General features: G+C 42.6%; 2 protein-coding genes and 1 long non-coding RNA gene across 10 annotated transcripts in view; 2 read left to right on the top strand and 1 right to left on the bottom strand.

Moving 5' to 3' along the window:
* LOC138108170 (uncharacterized) overlaps positions 1-12,200 on the top strand; it is a 111,451-nt gene extending 99,251 nt beyond the window's left edge. The window contains exon 4 of the long non-coding RNA XR_011149891.1: positions 10,956-12,200. This is a non-coding gene — a long non-coding RNA (uncharacterized lncRNA). The remainder of the gene's footprint in view (positions 1-10,955) is intronic.
* Positions 12,201-12,233: 33 nt separating this feature from the next.
* STXBP5 (syntaxin binding protein 5) overlaps positions 12,234-20,395 on the top strand; it is a 108,290-nt gene continuing 100,128 nt past the window's right edge. For 6 of the 8 annotated variants that reach the window (XM_069010429.1, XM_069010427.1, XM_069010424.1 and 3 more), the window contains exons 1-2: positions 12,858-13,240; positions 15,020-15,117. In XM_069010429.1, the coding sequence (XP_068866530.1) occupies positions 13,088-13,240; positions 15,020-15,117 (251 nt within the window). In that variant the 5' untranslated portion in view covers positions 12,858-13,087. Of the gene's footprint in view, positions 12,335-12,464; positions 12,636-12,857; positions 13,241-15,019; positions 15,118-20,395 lie in introns of those variants that run through there. The other 2 variants (XM_069010423.1, XM_069010422.1) reach the window with 2 other exon arrangements.
* LOC138107052 (rho GTPase-activating protein 17-like) lies at positions 12,331-13,089 on the bottom strand. Its single transcript, XM_069008386.1, has one exon. It carries the CDS (start codon positions 13,087-13,089, stop codon positions 12,331-12,333), a length of 759 nt encoding a protein of 252 aa, XP_068864487.1.

The raw sequence follows: 20,395 nt of genomic DNA, 5'->3' as shown, positions 1-20,395 counted from the left end.
TATTAATTTACAAGCATTTTATTTTGCTGGTCATATGGCTCTTTTTAGTTTTGTGAAGCCTTCTGACTAGTCCTCTCACCTAGATGCCATAAACTGTCTTTTCAAGATCATTAATAAATATATGTAAATACATATGTTAATCATATGTTGGAATATTTTGTTAGCATTATTATTGGTTTGAAGTTACTACTTATATCTGAGTGGGGTTTTTAGCTTTCATTTTTTGTCTTTTACACAGGTCCACTCAATTACTATTTTTTACAGAATAGCTGATCAGATGGACATTATGAAAGCCTAAAAAAAACCAAACCAAGTTTTCCTTTATTTTGACAATCTACATTGCACTAAATTATTCCAGACAATAAAGCTGGGGAGGGTTATTCATTTAATTTTTAGAGGGGTTTTTCTCTGTTAAAGATAAATTCTTCACCTTGAGGCTGCTCTCAGCATAAGGTCAAGAAAGCAAATATTTAACCTTAGACATGTAAAATAGTTCTTATGTGTACAAAGATACTTCAGAAAGAAACAGTGCTCTTTTTTTCTTTCAAAAATATCTCCTCTGCTGTTTAAGTTTTCTGTGTATAAGGCATATCAATTCAGATTCAGTATTTTAATTTCTATTAGTAGGGGTTTGGTTTTTTTGTTGTTGTTGTTTTGTTTGTTTTGGTTTTGTTTGGGTTTTTTTTTCTTGCTGCAGTGTGTATTCTATGTTGGGAAGGAAAAGAAGTTCATACTCTATGAGAAAAGTGATAATTATATGTAACACAAAACACAATTCCCCTCATTTTTCCCCCTTTTTAAGCCTAGCTTAGGTCACATGAAATGAATAGGACTTCTAACCTAGAGCAATAAAAGGAAGAGTTGAGGGGGTGTAAGTGTTGAATAAAACAGGTCTAAGTGAAAAGTGCATTAAAATACAGGGCAGCAGAGGGTTACACAGTCCTTGGCATAGTTCTCTCTCATGTAGTACTGTGCAGCTGAGATCTGCTGAAGTACTCACAATTCTACATTCAAACAGGAAGGAGCTGAAAGAAGGGACTACCAAAAGATCTTCAGTTTTGGGATGTGCTTCTCTGGTGATCTGCTGGATCTGGAAGTCACTGACCTCCAGATCCCACTATTTTTTACCCACTTGCATACTTTGTATTTTCCAAGAGAAATACCCATCTTGTTCTGACTGGAGGGAGTGGGGTATCCAAATCCTGTTTAAAGTTGTATGTTTATTACACAGACACTACACAATGCTCATAATTACTTTAGAAACTAAATATTAGGTAGTGGTAGATTACAATCATTTTCAAAATGTACAAAAAGCAAAGCAAAATCTTGCTTTCACTTATTCATACTCTTCTTTTAATTTGTTTAATTTTGATATTTTTCATCATGAAAATACATGAGCATAGTTTGTTCCTATTAAATTATAGAATGTTTTACTTCTAACATAAATTTCACTGCTTGAACTTTCCTATGGTTTTTGGGTAGCAAGAGTTCTGTGGGGAAAATCTGTTTAAACAGCGTTGCTGTTTGCCTATTTACTTACTCTATTTATATTCAAAGAAGAAAAATTTCTCTCTGCTTTCACCCTAATGAAAGCTTTTTCTCTATTGTTTAAACAAAGTTCTATTTCTTCACTAAATTAAATTTACAGTTTTCATGAAATATGTATCATCACAAATATTATCATTTTCTGCTTGAAGTGTAAGGCATATTTCTTTGATCATACCTTTTTCTGTACAAAAATACAGCAGTGCATATACTCTTCACCTCAAAGAAAACTACCAAAGGGAAGAATTACACTGCTCATATAATTCTCTGTAGAGACTGAGAGAAACATATGAGAGTTACAGTGCTGAATGCAGAACTGGATAGCAGTAACAAGAACCTACGCCGATCATAATAGGGAGATAAACTTCTTAATCACTTACTTAGCTCAAAGACACCATGCTTTCAAAAGTGTGAGGAACAAAGCATTATTCTTCAGCATTATGTGAACAGTTCCATATACAGGGGGCTTTAAGGCAATGTTTGTTAAGGCTTGTATGTTCCATTTCAGCAGAGCTGAAGTTACATTATGATAAAACCCTAATATGCTTTTTTTTTTTTTTTGGGAAGACACCTTTTCAATACATCTGTGAACACCTGAAAGCTCCAAAGTCACAGGCATTAAGAATACATCTGTTAGATATATACTTTACTAAATTTATGCTTACACAGAAATAATTCTTTGAAAAGACTATTCAGTGGCCTAAGTTTTTGATTCTAAAAAACTGTGTTTACTGTGGGATCAGCAAGACAGACAAAAGTATTTCAAAGCACTTATTGAAAGATAGAGCAGCCTCATGAATCTTCTAAGTACATGGTGGCCTCTGGTATGTGGTGGCTCTAGGGGATTCCTGAAACTCGGTGTATCCAGGAGTGCCTCCAAACCTGAATGGCATATCCAGGAGGAAGGCGGAAGACATGAATATATAAGCTGATATATGGAGAATATATCAGCAAAATGTAAATATACAGCAAGAAAATAACTCACTGACATTTGATGTAATGGTTATTTATGGGATACATCTTTATCTTCAGAAAAATTTGTTTTCGCTGGACTTCTATTCATGACATAGAAAAACATTTCCATGGGATATTACTTAAGACTGCTCTTCAGATATGAATTGCTACTCTAGATGTAGGCATAAAAATGCCAGAGCCCTGAGGCCACTCCCAGCCTTGACTGTCCCTGCCAGCCCCCAGAGCTCCCCATGACACAGGACCCCATGTCAGCACCTGGAGTCATCAACTCCTGCCCCAGAAATGCTGCAGCAAGGCTGTAGGGCATACCCAGCCCCCACCCCAGAGGGATGTCTGCTGGGATAAGGAGAGTGTCTAACCTCCCAGCAGAACTCCCCTGGAAAGGGAGCCACTTTGCAGTTATGGCGAGAAGAAGACAAACCCAGAATCCTCTGGGAGACCCTATGCAGATCCTTTGTAACCCATTGGCCCTTACCCTCTGGCACCCACTCCCTGTATCCCTATAAAGCCAGCCCCCTGCCCCTGCAAGGGCAGAGAGAGCCTGTCCCTGGCTCCCCTTCGCTGAACTAATAAAGCTACCTTGTGCGGAACAGCCACACGAGCCTCTCGTCTCTCTCTCCCTGCTCTGGCCTGGAGGCTGCCCTGCAGAGCTGAGCTGGAATCACGAGCTGGCAATCACTAAAGAGCTGACAGCTTCTGCATGGGCCCTCCTGCCAGCAGCTGAGGGAAGACACCGGGCCTGGGGAAGGCGATTCCTTTCGGGACCATCTCTCTGGACCAGTCACAGCTTCCTTGGTCAGAGCTACTGACCCCTCACCAGCTGCCATACAAGGCCATTCTCCAGCTTGCCATGACCCTGCCCAGCCATGGGCCTGTGTCCCAGCCCAGCCTTGGCACATCCCCATGGAGGTTCCTGGTGCCAGGGTCTGGGGCTGCCCCAGGGCCTCATGGCTGCCTGCTTCTGGCTCGTGTGTGTCTCACACCCTGGCTTCCAGGCTCTATTCCAATGGACTCCCATAAGCAGCCACTAATGACCCACAGAGCCAACAGCCCTCACACAGTGCCCTGACTGAGTATGTATTAAACCATCTTTACAATGAAACCTTCATGGCCCAGAGTTAGTGCAGTTCAGTATTTATTATCACAGAAAAACACTGAATGGCTTGGGTTGGAAGGGAATTCAAAGATCATGTAGTTCTAACCCATCTGTCATGGACAGACACCTTGCACTAGACCAGGTTGCTCAAAGCCCTGGCCAACCTGTCATTAGATACTTACAGGGATGGAGCATGGATAGGGATATTAGTTAGGCTGGAGAGTTTTTCAAAAGCTTAGCTGCCATTTTTGCCTTTAAACCTTCAGAATGTTAGTAAGGGCCACTCAGGCTCCACAAGGAGCTGTGTGCTGAGGAGAAGGACTGAGGGAGTGGGGCTGGCCATGGAGAGGGAAAAGAGATCTACACTCCCTAGCTGGGAGGCAGAGCTGTGGGTAACAGCTGTGCCAGCAGCCTCTGTGACTCCTCCAGACACACCTCAACATTGTTCCAGGGAAGTTACTTGCTCTCTGTGTAAGGGCAGGTGCAAATCTAATGCAAATTAAACAGCTCCTACTGCAGATCGTAATTTAGGCATAGCTGCACACAGCAGTAAAAACTGTACCACAGACTTGCACAACTAAAGCAGCACAGCTCTCCTTGTGTGTGTATCTTAATTTCCAGTTGCTAAAATTAAGGCAATCTCTTTTTTCCCATTAACCTGTCTGTCTTGCCTACGTAGGGGGGGCCTCTGTGCCAAGTTTTTCTCCCACTGTTACTCAGGAAACATCTTTTCAAGCTGAGCATCTATATGGTAATGGTCTACAAAATACAGGTATAATTAATAAATGTTGGATATTCCTAAATGATGCTGGAACCAGTCTTAACTGGAGAGCTACAGCAGAAGGGATGCTGACTCACAGGGAGATTTGAAGGAGCAGATATTAATGACTTCTTACACACCTTGCCTGAAGTAAAACTGAAAACCGTGATAAAATGTCAAGTTGCTGAACCAATCCCAGCAACAGGTCTGAATTTTGGTCACGACAATGCCATGCCCTATAGTGCTTGCTGAGCTGATCTAGTTAAAACTCAGTTTCCTCTAGACTTTAATTCAATCACCTTCTACATGTCAAAGTTCAATTGCCTCAATTAGGACTTCAAAAAGTCTTAGACTAAGTCACCAGTTGGACCTAAAGCCAACTCAAGACACTCACTGACTAGTGTCTTGGGACAGACTCTAAAAAAATTTAAAGAATGGGAGAAATGAGAATTATCAGGATCATTAACTTTAATATATTGGAATCTGTCCTGCATACTCTAGGCTTCTCCTACCCATTTGCCTTGTTACCCATTTACTTTCTCTGAAACAATTATTTGCCTTGTTAATTTCAGATTATTATGTTGTTCTTAAATTGGAGCACACCAGTGTTTTCTTTGAAATGTCTCAGCTGTCCTTGCATTTCACCTCCTGTCTCACTAGTTGGGAGGGAGGGGGGAAGATGCACAAAGAGGTACTGTTTGCTGTGTTTAGAATGAAGGTAAGAGCATGCTAGAATGCATGTTAGAATGCTCATACTTTTATGGTAAATATTTTAATTGTCTTGATATCTGAAATTTTCTCACAGGATGGAGCTAATAATAAAATTTAAATATATATGTGGTGTTGTTATGCTGAAGAAGGGTTTACATTCACAGAAAAATGATAACATGGATGAAAATAACTGTATTAAAAAACAAAAGCCTAAAATTAATGAGGCATCAATGCATTTCAGATCTTTTAGCTTCAACATCTTTAAAGGGATTGTCTGCTTGCTTGCATGCTTAGCCTTGTGGTTTATGTAATTCACCACTTTTAATATAAAGCAAGAAGAAAAAACACCAGTGAAATAGCAGCCATGTTTAACAAAGGCCTAATGTTTTGGTAGTCTAAATGAGTACTTGTCTAAATTGTTAAACTACTGTACAACAGACCTTCCAACTAATGCATTGTAATGACACTAAAAAAAAAAATGTAACTTTTTTTTTCTTGTGGTGGACAACCACTTTAAATGCCGATGACAGATCCTGTCTGAAATGCTACACTTCACATAAAATACCGTATATAAACAGATCACTATATTTGAAAGACATTGCACCACTATAATTCTGTTTTCAGAATGGATAAATTGGTTTTTTCCATCATATTTTAGCTTTAATTCATTTAGTACAAAAAGAACCTTCCTCACTTGGCAGACACTCATACTTCATCTTTATTTGGCTATTTTATAAACCTTTTGTTGATTTCACTTCTAATATTTTGCTGTCTTTTAATGGAGACAGATTGCATTTCATATTTACTTCACACAGGACATAAAGTAGCACTGTAATAAGTAGCATTTGTATTATACTTGACTGAAAACTATAAAATGTGTATGATAAATCCATATGAAACATTATTCAGTAAAGTATTGGCCCATATTTTTCCAGATGGATAATAGCCTTAAGTTGTTAAAAACCTCTTCTGACTAGCATTGTATGTCTGAGGTTTAATACCCTTAGGCCTGCTATTAATGTAAAACCAAGAAAATAGAAATGCAGCACATGGGATGTGAAATTTTAATTTTATTTTATAATAAAGCAAAAAAACAGAGGTTACGGAATCTCCATCTTGGGAGGTATGCAAAAATTAGACATGACTGTGAACAACATGCTCTGACTTTGAAGTTGGATGTGATTTATGATTTGAGTAGACCATTGATTCAGAGATCCCTTCTTGCCTCTGTTATTCTGTGCTAATATGATTTTGCATTAGTATGTCCCAAATATCCATCAGAATAGATGGAATTACAGAAGCAATACAATAAAAGGCAAGTAATGATGCAAGTTATGTACTGGTAATGAGCATGTCATTCTGTCAGTGGAGCAAACACTGATGTAGCTCAATCTTATACGTACTGTTAAGAAGGTGCCTGGATTGAATTGAAGGAAACATCAGGGTAATTACATGTTGAAGTCATGGCACAGATCATGTTAAAATTAGAGATTCCTCAGTATCATTATTTGTAATTTTGCTTTGGCATCTAAAGAACAATTACAACACATTAAGCAAACTTAAATGTTGAATATATATATTTATCTTCCTGTAAATCTTTACCATCCACTAACAGTACCTGAGTAATGATTTTCCTAAAAACATAGAGACTGAAGCCCCTTCAGTTTGAGATAAATATTATGAAATCAACTCATATACAGCAAAAGTATCCATAAAAGCTATACTTAGTAAGGAATGGAATAAGTTGACAAAGGATCAGATCCAAAGTATGACAGATATGAATTTTACGAGCCTAAGTACAACACTGAACTTCAAAACTGCTCATTCTGTAGCTGCCATAGACCCGGTGGTGCTTATTTGTGACAAGAAAATGAAAAATTTAATTCAGATACCTCAGTTTCCACCTAATGAGTAGACACAACATAGAGAAAAATGTCCCAGAAGAAAATCTATCCTCTATTTTACATATCAGGGTTTTTTCCCACAAAGGAAGTAGGTGACAGAAGGAGAAGGTCTCTGCAGCTTACAGGATATCTGCTTGGAAGGTATCAAGATCCTGAACTGTGAACTCTGCTCCTAGGACTGTTTATGCACTATACCCTACAAAATCATGAAATCATGAATAAAAAATAAGAAATACTGCCACCAAAACTGTTTTGATTGCACAAAAGAATAACTTGAAGGGTACAGGACAACTGAGGAAGCTGTTGTAAGCAAAAGCATGAGGCAGGAGAGCAGAGTAGATGTTTGGGTTGAAACACCTTTATTCTAAACACAAGTAAAATGTGACACGAAAAGAAGAAAAAATCAACAGACTACATGAACCAAGTGAACTGTGCATTTTTAGTAAAACATAAGAATGAAATTAATTAAGTGCCTGCACTGGCCAAACAAGATCTGGATAAACAGAAAAATAAATTATTGCTTCCAATACTGATAAAAAGAAAGGATTGGCTGGACAAATCAGTCAGTCTATGCTGCTAGAATGATCTAGTCTTATGAACTACAAACATGGCTGAAAATAATGAAAGTAAATTTGAAGACAAAAAAAAAGTAGTGTTAGCATCCTTCTTAAATATTTCCTTCATCTTTATTTCAAGAGCTTCTATTTCATGAAAAAGGATGGACGCTTAAGCACAACCTTTTTTGAATGGTCTGTGTGTCATTGAGAATAATATCTAAACTGGTCAAAACATAAGTAATACATATATTTTCATTAGATGCAGTAAATTTTAGTGTACAGTTTAATAGCTGGCACTGCCTTTGTCTGGTCCAGGATGACAGTGGTGGGACAACGGTGCAAAGAAGCATGTGAGATACTGAGGGGAATGCTGCACAACATCTTTCTCAAGTCTCCTGTCTCCACTGTGCAGTGCTGCTGTCATTCCTCCCTTTTGCCTTATGTACTCTCCCTTGCTCCTGCATTGCAGCTGTTCCCCTCTTGTCACATAACACTGGTAGTGGCCAGCAGTCAGAGACCCACAGGACTCAACTGACAACAATTCCTTGAACTCTCCCAAGACAGCCATGCCTTTCTTCTGCCATGCTATAGCTCCACACAACAGCTACACAGGCACTTGTATATCATTTGCTATACTGGTTGTGTAGGTCAGTGCTGCAGAGCCCTGTCAATTCATACTTCAATAACCAATGTATGCACCTGACGTTGTATTTGCCGACCCCAGCTGAATGCGCAGGGATGTTGGTGCAGCCTCTGCAGCAGCAGGATATGCCCTCTCTGTCATGTATGTCCATACAGCCTGATGACATCCATTTGTAACTTACCCATTTGTAACTTAGGAGTTCTAGTCATGCTGTTCCATAGGTCTCTTATTACAGATGCCCCATGATCTGAGTGCCTGCCAAAGACCACATAGGCTTCCAGATGCAGAAATTCATCATATCAGCGTAGGCATGGTCAATCAGGATGTTTCTGAAATGGGTGAATTTGCAAACAGTAGACAGTTCACCTCCAGTTGTGGTTATGGCAAGCACTAGCATAGCTTTTTTCCTGGAGCTGACCAGCTAATTGACACATGCTCTTAATTTCTGTCTTGTTTATGGCTTATTCAAACCAAGCTGCAGAAATATCAAAATACTCACCTGTAGCTGGAAGTCCTCCTCAGGATTTGTCACCAGTGCAGATTATTGTGGGGAAAAAAAAATCACAGATGTTTATTTGGCAACAGCTCTAAGTCTAGAAAGCTTGAGCAATTTCCCAGCAGGCAGGAAAGATTCCAAAACTTACTTGGAGCTGTGGTTACACTGCCCTCTCCAATACATTTCAGTAGAACAACCTGAATAAGATTAGTCCAGAAATGTTTCCAAGCTTCTTTCTGTTTATGGCGAGGAAATGTTTGGCTAAGGCTCAGTTGATCCTGACTGCAGTGTGAGTGACTAAGCACCATTAAGAAGTTCTCAGGAAAGCTAAGCATGCTTCTTAGACTTCAAAGTCTGGATTGACTGACTTTCAAGGGCTTTAGTGCCGTTAGAGGCCAAGCAGGGATCTTGAGGTCACTTCTGATGGTCCATGTCTCACATACGCTGAGTATTGCAATAATTACTATGGTGTGCAAATCTCCTGCAGCCTTCTCTGGATACAACCAGTAAAACTTTTGGGGCTTATGTACAAACTAATGGCAAATACCATGTGTGGACCTTTCACTTCATTACCTACCCACTGCTCTTGATTATTCCAATAAATCTTAAGAGTACATTATAACTGGGTGAGCTTTTACTCATTCTGGCTCATGTGAGACTACAATCATTCTCTTTCTTCTTCAAGGTAACACTGGTGATACATCACCCCACAAAAATAAACAAACAAACAAACCCTTCAAAAACCAACCAAGAAGGCTTATAAGCACAGTGATAACTGCATCCTGCAGTTATCTGTGAAGTTATTGGGATTATCTTGAGGCAAAAGACCCAACAAGTCTGACCTACACCAGTTAATGGTCTGTGGAATTGCACTGGTATGTAGGACAACACTTCATGCCCCATTGTCTCAGATACCTACTAGGAACAGTGTCTTTATGTGGCATCTGTGGAACACCAATCAAGAAATGAGCAGGTGGTCCTCTCTCTCCTTTTCTAGAAGCATTAGATGACAAGATCAGTATGAAAGGCAGGCAAAGAAAAACAAAGCCATGTGGATTCATTTGAAGCTGGGGATTTCCACGGCACTGCTGGGGCCTGAGGAACTTGTGGACATTCAACACTGGCTCTGTCCCAGCTGCACTCTGTCATAGTTGAGTACAACAATGTTGCAAACTAGTTGTGTCTGATTGCCTGTTGCCCAGCTGTGCAAGATACTTAGACTTTGGACTGGGGTATAAAACACTGGGAAGTGATTTCTGACATCAGACGCCAGAAGGTCTGAGTGGGCAACATGAAGGAGGTTAAGAAGAATGGTCTTGTTTGTAAAACAGGGTGTGGTTATTGTGTAAGAGCTGGAGGGCCCAAAGAAGCTCTCAAATACAGCAGCTAAATCCTGAGAGAAAACGTGGTTATTCATTGAACTATAATATTAAAAGGCCTATTACTGTTCCCACTGATGTCCCAGTGAACCCAATGAATTTTTTCACTAATCTGCTGGATAAGATTATTTAAAGCATTTTACAGGAAGAGCTGAAGTCCCAGAGAGCACTGATTCTTTGAATGGCATCAACCTGAAAGTGTGAGGGAAAAGAACTCCTGTCGGCTCAATCTAGTGCACATTGTATCACTCGCATCAACGTTTGCATGTATTGATACAATGTTACAACAATGAATGAGGTCCTCCTCTTAGGTGCTAATGTAAACAGAAAATCAAATCCAATCTTTCCTCTAAAAATGTACAGTCCAATTGAAGAATGCATCCATAGGCTAAGTACGTAGAAAGTAAGAAAAAGAGACTGTAGAATGCAAAAAGAGAGCTTTTAATGTCTTAATTCGTCACCCAGTTTTGAGGGGGTTGTTGCTGTGATTAATATTCCTATATATAATCAGGTTAGTTGTGCTATCAAAGTTGCATCTAGGAGCGTTTGCAGAGCCTGGCCTAAAACATATTGAACAGGGGGACTCAAAGGGACTATAACTTACATTCTTGAAGTTATACATGTACTGTCTTTACCTGCAACAGTTTATATTTACCATTCAAACACGGCCAAGTTCTACAAGTTTTCTTCCTGGTTCAGTGTGTTATAATAAGCATGTGTGAATAGATGCAAAAAAACCCCATTACTTTTGCAACTTATACACAGTTAGCTAAAATATGTTAATTAAAGATGTGCTGAAATTGCACATATTTATCTCTTAAAATTAAGTTGATTTTTACATCAGATATTTACTGAACCTTATTTAAGTCTACTGCTTTCTTTTTCCTAGGACTTTTGTCATCTCTGGAAGTATTCTTTCACATTTTACCAAGATGATTTCAGGAAATGTCCAACAGTCGTAGTAACACGAAGGAACAGCTCTGTAAGTTCACTTTGCAAGAATACGTGAACTGTCTTGGTTTCTTTCAAACGCTTGTACATCATATACCTGCTGGCAATAAAGCTGCAAATTAACAAGGGCTTACAGGTCTAAGAAGAGTTTTTGGACTTTTTACTTCTGAGGTTATGATGATGGCTGCATCATAGCTATTCCATTGCATTCCAATTACACTCATCCCTCAGTGCAGTAGGACACTGCACACTGTGCTAACACAGCATGCCTGCCCATCGGGCTGGAAACACTACCCGAAAGGACCAATTTTCAGTGTGCAGAGCCTTCTACTGCTAAGGCACTCATGCTGTGGCTAGGAGATGTGAGCCAGCATCGTGATTTACATCTCTGCAAGTTTTCCCTCCAAAAGTGATGATTGAACAGTTAATTTTAGCTGGAGAAAAGTTCAGTAAAGAGTCAAAAATAATTATGACCTTCATAAATAAAGCAGCGTGACTGAGATGAGTAATATCTACTGCCTGACTACTGACTAGATACTCCCAAACTACAAGCTAGCTAGTAAAAGAAAAATAAAAGCATATACAGAACACTGTACAAGAGGGGCTATCAGAACGAAACGTTTTAACCCTGTGCCACCTGTTTAAATTGGTTTTGCAACCATAAGAATGAATGGAAGCACCTTCGTAACCCCGGCGCTCGCCTTGCGACGGCAGGGCTGGCCGTGGCTGCGCGGGGCGGTGCTGGGCAGCTCGGCCGCAGCCCTCTGTCCGGCCGCACAGCGAGCACTCCCAGGCCAGGGCCGCAGCGCCAGCACGGCGCTCGGGGTGAGTGGTACGGGGGGATCGCACCCCTTCGCACCCCTCCTCTGGCCTCGCCCACCGCCCCGCCGCGGAAGAACCGCCGGCGCTGCTCCGGCCGCGGCCCGCGCCGGCCCTGCCGCCCGGGACGAGGCGCAGCGGCGGGGGGATCTCCCGCGGGAAACCACGCGCGGAGCCCGGCTCCGCCGCAGCCATCGCGCGCCTCCAGCGCCGCGCCAGCGGCAGGGACAGCGCTGCCCGCGGCAGTCTCCGGCCGCCGCCACCTGTTACCTGCTGCCGCCTCCGCCCTGCCGGAGGCCAGCACTCGGCCCTGGCCGCCCCGCCCGCCGCCCCGGCCCCCGCACGGCGCGGCGGGGCGGGGGAGCCGGCTCCGCCACATCCGGGTGCCGCCGCTCTCAGCGCGCATGAGCGGCCGCCCCGCCGCTGCCGGGCCGGGCGCCGCGGTATCGCTGCCGCTCCTCCTTCTCCTCCCCGGGGCGCTGCGCTCCGCGTTGTCAGGCAAGGGGGAGCGACTGAGAGGCGGGGGAGGCGCCTTCCACGGCAGGAGGAGGAGGAGGAGGAGGAGGAGGATGGTTGTGGGGGCGGGCGGCGGCAGGCGCTGGCAGCAGCCAGGAGAAGCCCCGCTGGTGACTGGCTGGCGGCACACGCAGCTCTGGGGAGGAGGCGGAGGGTGCTGAGCCGAGCCGAGCCGCGGGGCGGGCGGCTGCTGCTGCCGCGGGGGGAGAGGCTGCGGCGGCGGGAGGGCAGCGGCACACGCGCGCACGCACGCGGACACGGGTGACAGCGCGGCTGCCACGATGTGAGGGGGCTGTGCGGGGGGCTCGGAGGCTCCGCGGAGAGGAGAGGCGAGGCAGCCCGCACAACCCCGGCGGCGGGAGGGGCGGCCGGGGCGGGGCCGGCTGGGCTCGGGGCGAACCGCGTTCCCCGGCGGGCAGGGCGCGGGGCGGCCGCGGGCGGCGAGCGTGGGACCGGCGGTGGCGGCGCTTGGTGTGTTGACCGGCTCCTGTTTGCTTGGCTCCAGTCTCCGTCTCTGAGCCCGCGGGCCCCGATGAGAAGAGCCCCTGCTCTGCCGGACTGACGCCTCGCCGCCCTCCCCGCGGACGAGGAGGAGCGCGGCGCCCCCGACCGCGGGCCGCCCCTGCACCGCCCTCCCCGGCGGGGGCTCGTCTGCCGCCTGCGGGGCGGGCGGCGCGGCGGTGACAGCGCGGCGGCGGCGAGGCCGGGAGAGCGGGAGCGCCGCCGCCGAGGACCATGAGGAAATTTAACATCAGGAAGGTGCTGGACGGCCTGACGGCGGTCTCTGCCGTTGCCTCGGCGTCGTCCGCCGCGCAGCAGCAGGCGGCGGGGAACCGGGAGACCGAAATCCAGGAGACGCTTCAGTCCGAGCACTTCCAGCTCTGCAAGGTGAATGAATGCTGCAGCCCCGAGCCGGCGGGCGGCTGGGGAAGGGGGCGCGCCGTCGCGATGGGCGCTGCGGGCTTTGCTCCTCCGTACCGACCTCGCCGAGCCTGCCTGCCGCTCCTGTTTACTTGTTTGGATTGATTATTTCGGGGGGCGAAGACGAGAAGAAAGTAGGTGTAGCTGTTCAGGTCTTGCTGGATTTCTCTAGTCATCTTTCGTGGAGAGTTTCAGGGTTTGTTGTTTTCTAGGCTCTATCGTTCGAGTAATATTGACAGTGTTCACGAAGGCTTTGTAGAAAGAGTTGGATGGATGGGAGAAGGAGTGATACTTAGCTGTAGCACAGATCTGATTATCGCGGCGTTTGAGTAGAAGCCTCTGCCGGTGGGCCCGAAGGACAGGGAATCTGTCCCTCTGCATTATTTGGAAATCAGTTATCCTTTTTCTTTACAACTGGAAAAGGCTGTCGATGTTTGTGGTGGTTTCACTGCAGTGTGTTGCCAAGTTGCTGATGCTGCTATTGCAAATCCTATCTAGAAACAAAGTTCCCGTTTATTTATTTGCCTGTGTGTGATACGATAACTGCAGTTTGTGTCTGCACGCTTCAGAAAATGATGCAGCGAATTAACCACCAGCTGTATCAAGAGGAATAAAAGCTGATTGGAATATCAATACTTATTTTTATCTATGCAGTGCACCCATGGCCTAGCTTGACATGGATAAGCTTGTTTGTGGTTTCTCCTCATTTTTTTTCTGGTATTGCAGGTATTCCTGCTGCTTTCATGAGTTGGTCACGAATGTTGTGGAGAAGAGCGGAGCTGTTGCCAGTTAGACTTTATTCACTTGTGAAATGCAGAGAGTTGTGGGGTATGCCTGCAACTTCAGTGAAGTACAAGGAGTATATCAGAAGTTTGCTGTGCCATTAGGAGGTTCTGAAATACCTCTGCCTTAAACTAAAGGCTTAGAAATAGAAAAGCTGGCATTTGTATGGCTTATGATGTGTGCGTTTATAGTGGAAGTAAGAGTAAGTGACACTTGTATTACATTCTCAGTTCTGATTAATTGCAGCCCGAGAAGTTTAATGGAGTCATTGCTTGGTCAATTACCAAATTAGTCTTGGCCAACCAAAAAAGCTGAATGTGCCAATAGCTCCATATTAAGAATCTCGTGGCTGAGGGGTTTTGTTTTTGTTCAATGGGATATTTTTTGGTTTTGTCAGTTCTGGGACTGCCTGTTCTCTTTGAGGGAAGTAGAGGGTGAGAGATTGGTTCTGTCAAGCTCAAGTTGCTATTTTTTTTTTTTTTTCCTTTACTGAGCTGAGTGAGGTTGGGTCTGTTGGATTGAAATTGTAGTGATTCTCACAGAGGCAAGTCTAGTAGTTTGTAATAGTTCTCCTGACAAGTCTGGCTTTGTTGCCAAACTTGGTAGGAACATCTCAGATTTTAATAGTGTCTTTGTTAGAGCTGAAAAAAAGATTCCTCGGAATGCGGTAGATGAAAAAATGAAATGCTAAGTTGATAGTCTTTATACAGAAGAAATGTAAGATTCAAATTAAGTTTCAGTAAGTCTGACTGTCACTTGATGCTCGAAGATGAATGAGTAATTATGACTAAAAAAGTCTTTTGTAATTGGTTAGTGTGAGGCAGGTGGTTTTCTCAGTCTGTGATTAAGTCCTTTTTAAATTGTGATTAACATTGAATCCTGTTCTCTAACACACAGTCTTGATTCTGTTTATTTTTGGTATCCTGCTTGACCCATTGTCACTGCGCTGCTCTGACTTGTTAGACTGTACGCCATGGTTTCCCCTATCAGCCTTCAGCCTTGGCATTTGATCCGGTTCAGAAAATACTGGCCATTGGAACTCAGACTGGAGCACTAAGGCTGTATCCTTTTGTATTCTGAAGTGGATTTAGTGCACCTCACACAAGTGTTGTCTTGATTCAGCTGCTGGAGCCATTGAGAAGTCTTGGTGGGAACCAGGTATGCTGGAGGGGAGAAAAAAAGCAAGCTGTCTTTGGTGTTGGTGGGTGTCTTGGCTGTTCTGGTTGTACTTTGTGTCAGATCAAGTTGTGTTAATGATCTGAGGCGTGGCTGCTCGGTCCCCATTATCTCAAGTTAACTGATAAATTTTGTAGAGGTTTATTAGTGTGCTGACAATTTACAGCAGCTGACTGCAAATCTAAAGAGAGATGTGGGCTGAGCTCTGTTTTGTTGTTCTGCTCTATCCACTGGGATTGAAAGATTTTGTGCTGCTTGGTGAGGTGTTGTTTTTTTTTTTTTGGTGGGGTTTTTGGTTGGGTTTTTTTTGGGTGGTGGGCTTATTTTTGTTGGGCTTGTTCTTAAGATAAACTTTGTAATGCTCTAGTGACCTGCTACTAATTGTGTGTTGCCAAATGATGATTTCAAGTGAGGGCAGTAAAAGGTACAGGGATTGTAGATTGCTAAAAGCTTCCAAGTGACTGAGATAAGCAGAATGAATTTGTGAAGTAAAGCACTAGTAACCCTGCTTCTTTTTGTTCACTAGAAAGTGAACTACCCATATGTTTATAGCCATATGGTACCACAGCCATATGGTATATCCAAGTCATGTAATAACATATGTGTTTAAACTTTAAAAGATGTCCTGTAGATTCTTTAATCCACTCTGCTGTTGCCTGAACCTTTACTTGTCACCATAAGAGAATGAATTGAATTCTTTGTTGTCCTGAAATTGACTGAATTCTAAACATTATGGGGAAGGCTTAGGCCATCTTGTTAGAAATATTGACTTAATCCTCTTTAAACTGTAGGTAAATCTAATAATTTCCTTTGGTGTTTATATCAGTCTTCAAATAGACCTTTTTTGTTTCTTTCTGGTATATCACTACCTGTCTATAAGGTTAATTGCCATAAGAGGGTTGACTTTTAAAAGTTGAAAAACTAGAACTGAAAACCTAGATTTCTATTATGAACTTTCAAGATTTCTTAACTTAGAGCATGAGGAATAGGGGTGATAATGCAATGTTCTTAATGCCATATTTGAAACTACAGTTTAATTTCATAAATTTTCTTTTTGAAGAGGTCATAGAGTTGACTTAAATGAAGAGTGAACTGTGTGTGGGTGGTGTTAATTGCTCTCATATTGGTGGAATGGATGAGAAAGCAAAAAGAGACACAGAAGTAAAAACTTGGTTTGGAAGAAAAGGAAAGATCAAAATGTAACTGTTTAGAGCTTACCTGTAATTTTGGGCAACATGATGTTGCAGTTGGATAATGATGACTCAACAAAACCTGTTTGTGGGCACTCATCCATGGCTACACACACCTGTGAATTCTTGGAGGGTGAATTGCCTTCTAAATAATTGAAAGAGGTATTGCAAGATTGTTTGGGAGGAAAGTGTTGCTGTGAGAAAATTACAGAAAATGTGTGTTCTAAGGGAAGGGAAGAAGTTTCATGCAGGGGCTGAAATGTTAGTGCTCCTCTAACTTGATGAAGATGAATATGCTTCTCAGTACTTTGATACAGCTCTTGATTCTTGGAAGAACTGGTTAAAAGGCCTCAGCTGATGGGGTAGCCTTGTAAGCAGACAACACTGCAGAATTTACATTTCCTGTGATTACCTACTTCTTGTAGGAGGAATCCTCTTTGTGATGGAGGAATGCAGGCAGAGGGAATAGACTCAGACCTATTCCCGATGTAAAAGCAGCCTCTTTCTTGCTGCTGGTTTGAAAAGCACTCATTGGGTAAGAGTGGAAGTGCAAGAAGTGCTTATTTCATTCTATTGCTCAAAGATAGAGCCAACCCTCAGGACGCTTTCTTTGCTCGCTGAGGTTTTTATGAGTAATAAGTGATGTGCATGGGTTCATTAAAGTGGGAGCCACGTACTCTTTAAAGCTGCAAAAGTGTTTTTATTGAACTGAGGTATGGACTAGAAAGACTGAGTGTCAGTAAAGTGTTACTCGTTGAGAAATCATAAAAGTTTGGTAGAAGCCAATCCTTATTTTCTGCTGTGTTCATGTTGTGAGAGTATAGAAGTAAAGGAATGATAATGTTTCTTTCGTTGCTTTCCAGCAAATGGGAGCTGGGTATTAGTCTTTTCTTTGTGTCTTCAAGTATAGGTACATCTTTTTAAGCTTTCTATTGCAAGTAAGTAATCTGAGGAACTGGGAAACAAGTTTGGGGCTTTTTTTGGAAAGAGTATGAAAGATAAAATATTCTTAAAACAAGGAGTGAGAACCTCTTTGAGATTTCATTAATATGAGGGAAATAATGTTACAGTCCTGTTTTGGCTTTGGGCTATTTATCAGCTAACCTCTTTACAGAGGTTCTCTGTATTTGGTCAGTCTTCAAATTGGGTATTTTAAATTCAGAGCTAGTATTGATCAGAACAGGTTAATGTGAGGAGGAGTTTTCTAAATCACACTCTTATCTCATTCTTCTTTATGAGGACTCTGTAACCACTACTGGAGGAACAGAGAGAGTTCTCTGTACACAAGTAGTAAATGTTTGTAGTGCTGTTAAAGTGATGTGTAAAAATAGAACTAAAGCTTTTTCTGAAGAACCAAAATCTGTGGATACAAATATACTGCCAGTTCACTGACTTTGTCTTTCTTTGTCTCTAATAGATAAATATACTAAATATCAACATTGTATTGAATTCTCTAAATCCACGAAGTAGTTGTAAAAATGGAAGTACCTGAATTATAGGTGTCATGTTGCACTGATTGGATTAGAAGTAGAATTGCTACTCTGTTAATATTTTTTGCCTCTAGGCTTGACGGGTGTAGTTGGTAAGATAGTGTGCCAGAGGGACAACTTTGCCATTCTATTCCCATAAGCAGCAGTTGGTTCTAGATCCTGCAGTTTTAAGAGGGAGAGAAGTCCATAAAAATACTAGGAAGAGACTGCTTTTAGTGTAAAATTTGCACCTTGTGAGTAATGAAAGTTAGTTTAGGATTATTCACTGGCTTAACTTGAGCAGTATATCCCTTGTATTAATTTAAAAAAGCTTGATTAGTTACTAAGAAACATTTCTAACTCTTATTTAGCTAGGAGATTTAAAACCTAGTATTTTTGAGGCAGACAGATCCTTAATTAGAGAAGTATCCCCCCTCTGCCCCCCCTTCCAGAAAGGAATATTTTTAGCAATTAATAACAAAAGCCTTGTTCTGTTCTCAGCTATGAACAACAGCTTGGTTACTTTACGGTGTATGAGGAAAAGTAACAAAGTGAGTAGCTTAGTTTAGAAACCTTGAGCAGCCTGCTGATGTGACACTAGGATCTGTTGAAAACAGTTAAGCTGTTGGATTCTGTTTTCTTTGTTACAAGGGAAATTGAGGGATGAGGTACACACAAGGGCAGAAGCACTGTGCTGAGTGACATAAAATCTCAGATGATTTCTTACAAGTAGTGGCACTCACCTGGAGATGCTGGTCCAGTTTTTCCTCTGATTTTGTGGTTCTGATTGGAGGATAATTGTTCCAGCAGTTTGAGGTGTGTGAGTCTTGGCTGGTGGCCTGCCTCTTGTCTGGCAATTCTGCCTCAGGCTCCCGCTCCTCTGTGCTGGATTTTTGTGGATGTGATCCCCCCTAGGGAGCAATTGTGCTCACTATTGATTTCAAACTGCAATGGTCAGCGTCAGCTGCTGGTGACCTCATTTGTCACTGCAGGTCAGTATCTTTGGTTTTCTCCATACTTGAAGAGATTTAGCTGCTCTTACCAGTGTGGCTTTCACTTCTTGATCTGCTGTTGCAACGTATGAGATACCAAGTAGTTAAAAATCCATCTATGCTTTGCTTCTTTTCTGCACATACCTGAACCATTACAGTAGGACATGTAGTTCTTGGTCTTTAGGAAGTTTTGTGCATAGTTGGCTGTGCTTTGTTTACCCAGCAGATATCAAAACCTTCTAAGTAGTTAGAGTTTAGTTTATCTGCTCAAGGTTTAACCTAGTGTAATCAGTTAGACTTTACCCCATGATGTCTTGACAGTGCTCACTGTCATAAGTAATAGCCCTGCTTCTGTGCTCTTCATTCCTTTTGCTCTTCTTCCTAGAAGTCCCTCTGGAAGCCTAATGTGATCTGAACACGGTGGTGTGTAAACTCGGAAGAGGCTAGAGAAAGATGAAATGGACTCCTTCAGGATTTTTTTTTTTTGCCTTTAGGATGGTGTTTCCTCAGAAGTTTTAAGTCCAGGGCCCTGTACAATTAATAATAATAGTCCACTGAGCTTTTTTGTTTGCTTTTATAAGGTAGAATAAACTTTGAAGCTAAAGCAGAAATATTGAAGGAATTCTTCTGCTCCCTGCTGTTTAACTGCTCCATCTTAAACAAGTTTCTTCGTTTTTCTGCACTTTAATTTCTCTATAGCAGGACTAGGACAGTACATCAAATTAGATGTTTTGTGATTGTCTCCCAACACGAATACAATATGTACTGGTGCTTCAAGCCTTAAAAATACACATTTGCAGCATGAAGTTCAGCCTCTCTCTTGATAAAGGGAGTTCTATAAAGGAAGACCATTTTCTGTAGAAATTCTTGAGAATGAAAGGGATACCTGTAGAGTTTGTGTTGTACCTTCCACACAGACCAAATTGTGCTTCTGACTCTTTATTCCCAAGCAGAATAGGTTATTTAATTAAAGTTTGGCTTTTTTTTTTTTTCCCACTTGCAAACCAAGTTCACAGAAGGAGAAAAATTAGATTGTTCATCATTCTGTCATTAAAAATCTGAAGATTCCAATCATTCTAAATGTCAGTATCTGTTAATTTCCCCACAGCCTTTTCAGCACTAAAAGATGAGTTATGCAGGCAAACGGCTGAAGTTCTTATGTATTTGGGGTGTATAAAGCTTGTTTTCTGTGATTTCCATTCTCCTGCCTGTTGGGGTCCCTCCCCTGCCATGTAGCCCTGAGGGAGGCACGGGGTTTCCCTGCCCCTGCTCAGCCTCGTTCCCCATGGGTTGGTTTGTGTTCCCCTGCGCGGGCAAAGCAGCTCGGGTCCTGTGACTGGGGCAGAGTCTCTCGGCAGAGCCCGGCCATGCGGCTGGGGAAATAAACATCTCTGAAACATCTAGCAAGAATCCGTCCGTATATATTTCTTTTCCACGGGACTCCTGGTTTGATATAGGCGTGTTGCAGTATCGCCACTGCAACATAATGGTGGAGATTTGAGGGCAGAACGA

This window comes from Aphelocoma coerulescens, chromosome 3 (assembly GCF_041296385.1).
Source record: "Aphelocoma coerulescens isolate FSJ_1873_10779 chromosome 3, UR_Acoe_1.0, whole genome shotgun sequence".
Classification (NCBI taxonomy): Eukaryota; Metazoa; Chordata; class Aves; order Passeriformes; family Corvidae; genus Aphelocoma; species Aphelocoma coerulescens.
This window is presented reverse-complemented; position numbering and strand designations above follow the sequence as displayed.

What these genes read in the sequence shown, in the direction of transcription:
- LOC138107052 (XM_069008386.1), bottom strand. Translation starts at nt 13,089, where the DNA reads ATGGTCCTCGGCGGCGGCGCTCCCGCTCTCCCGGCCTCGCCGCCGCCG.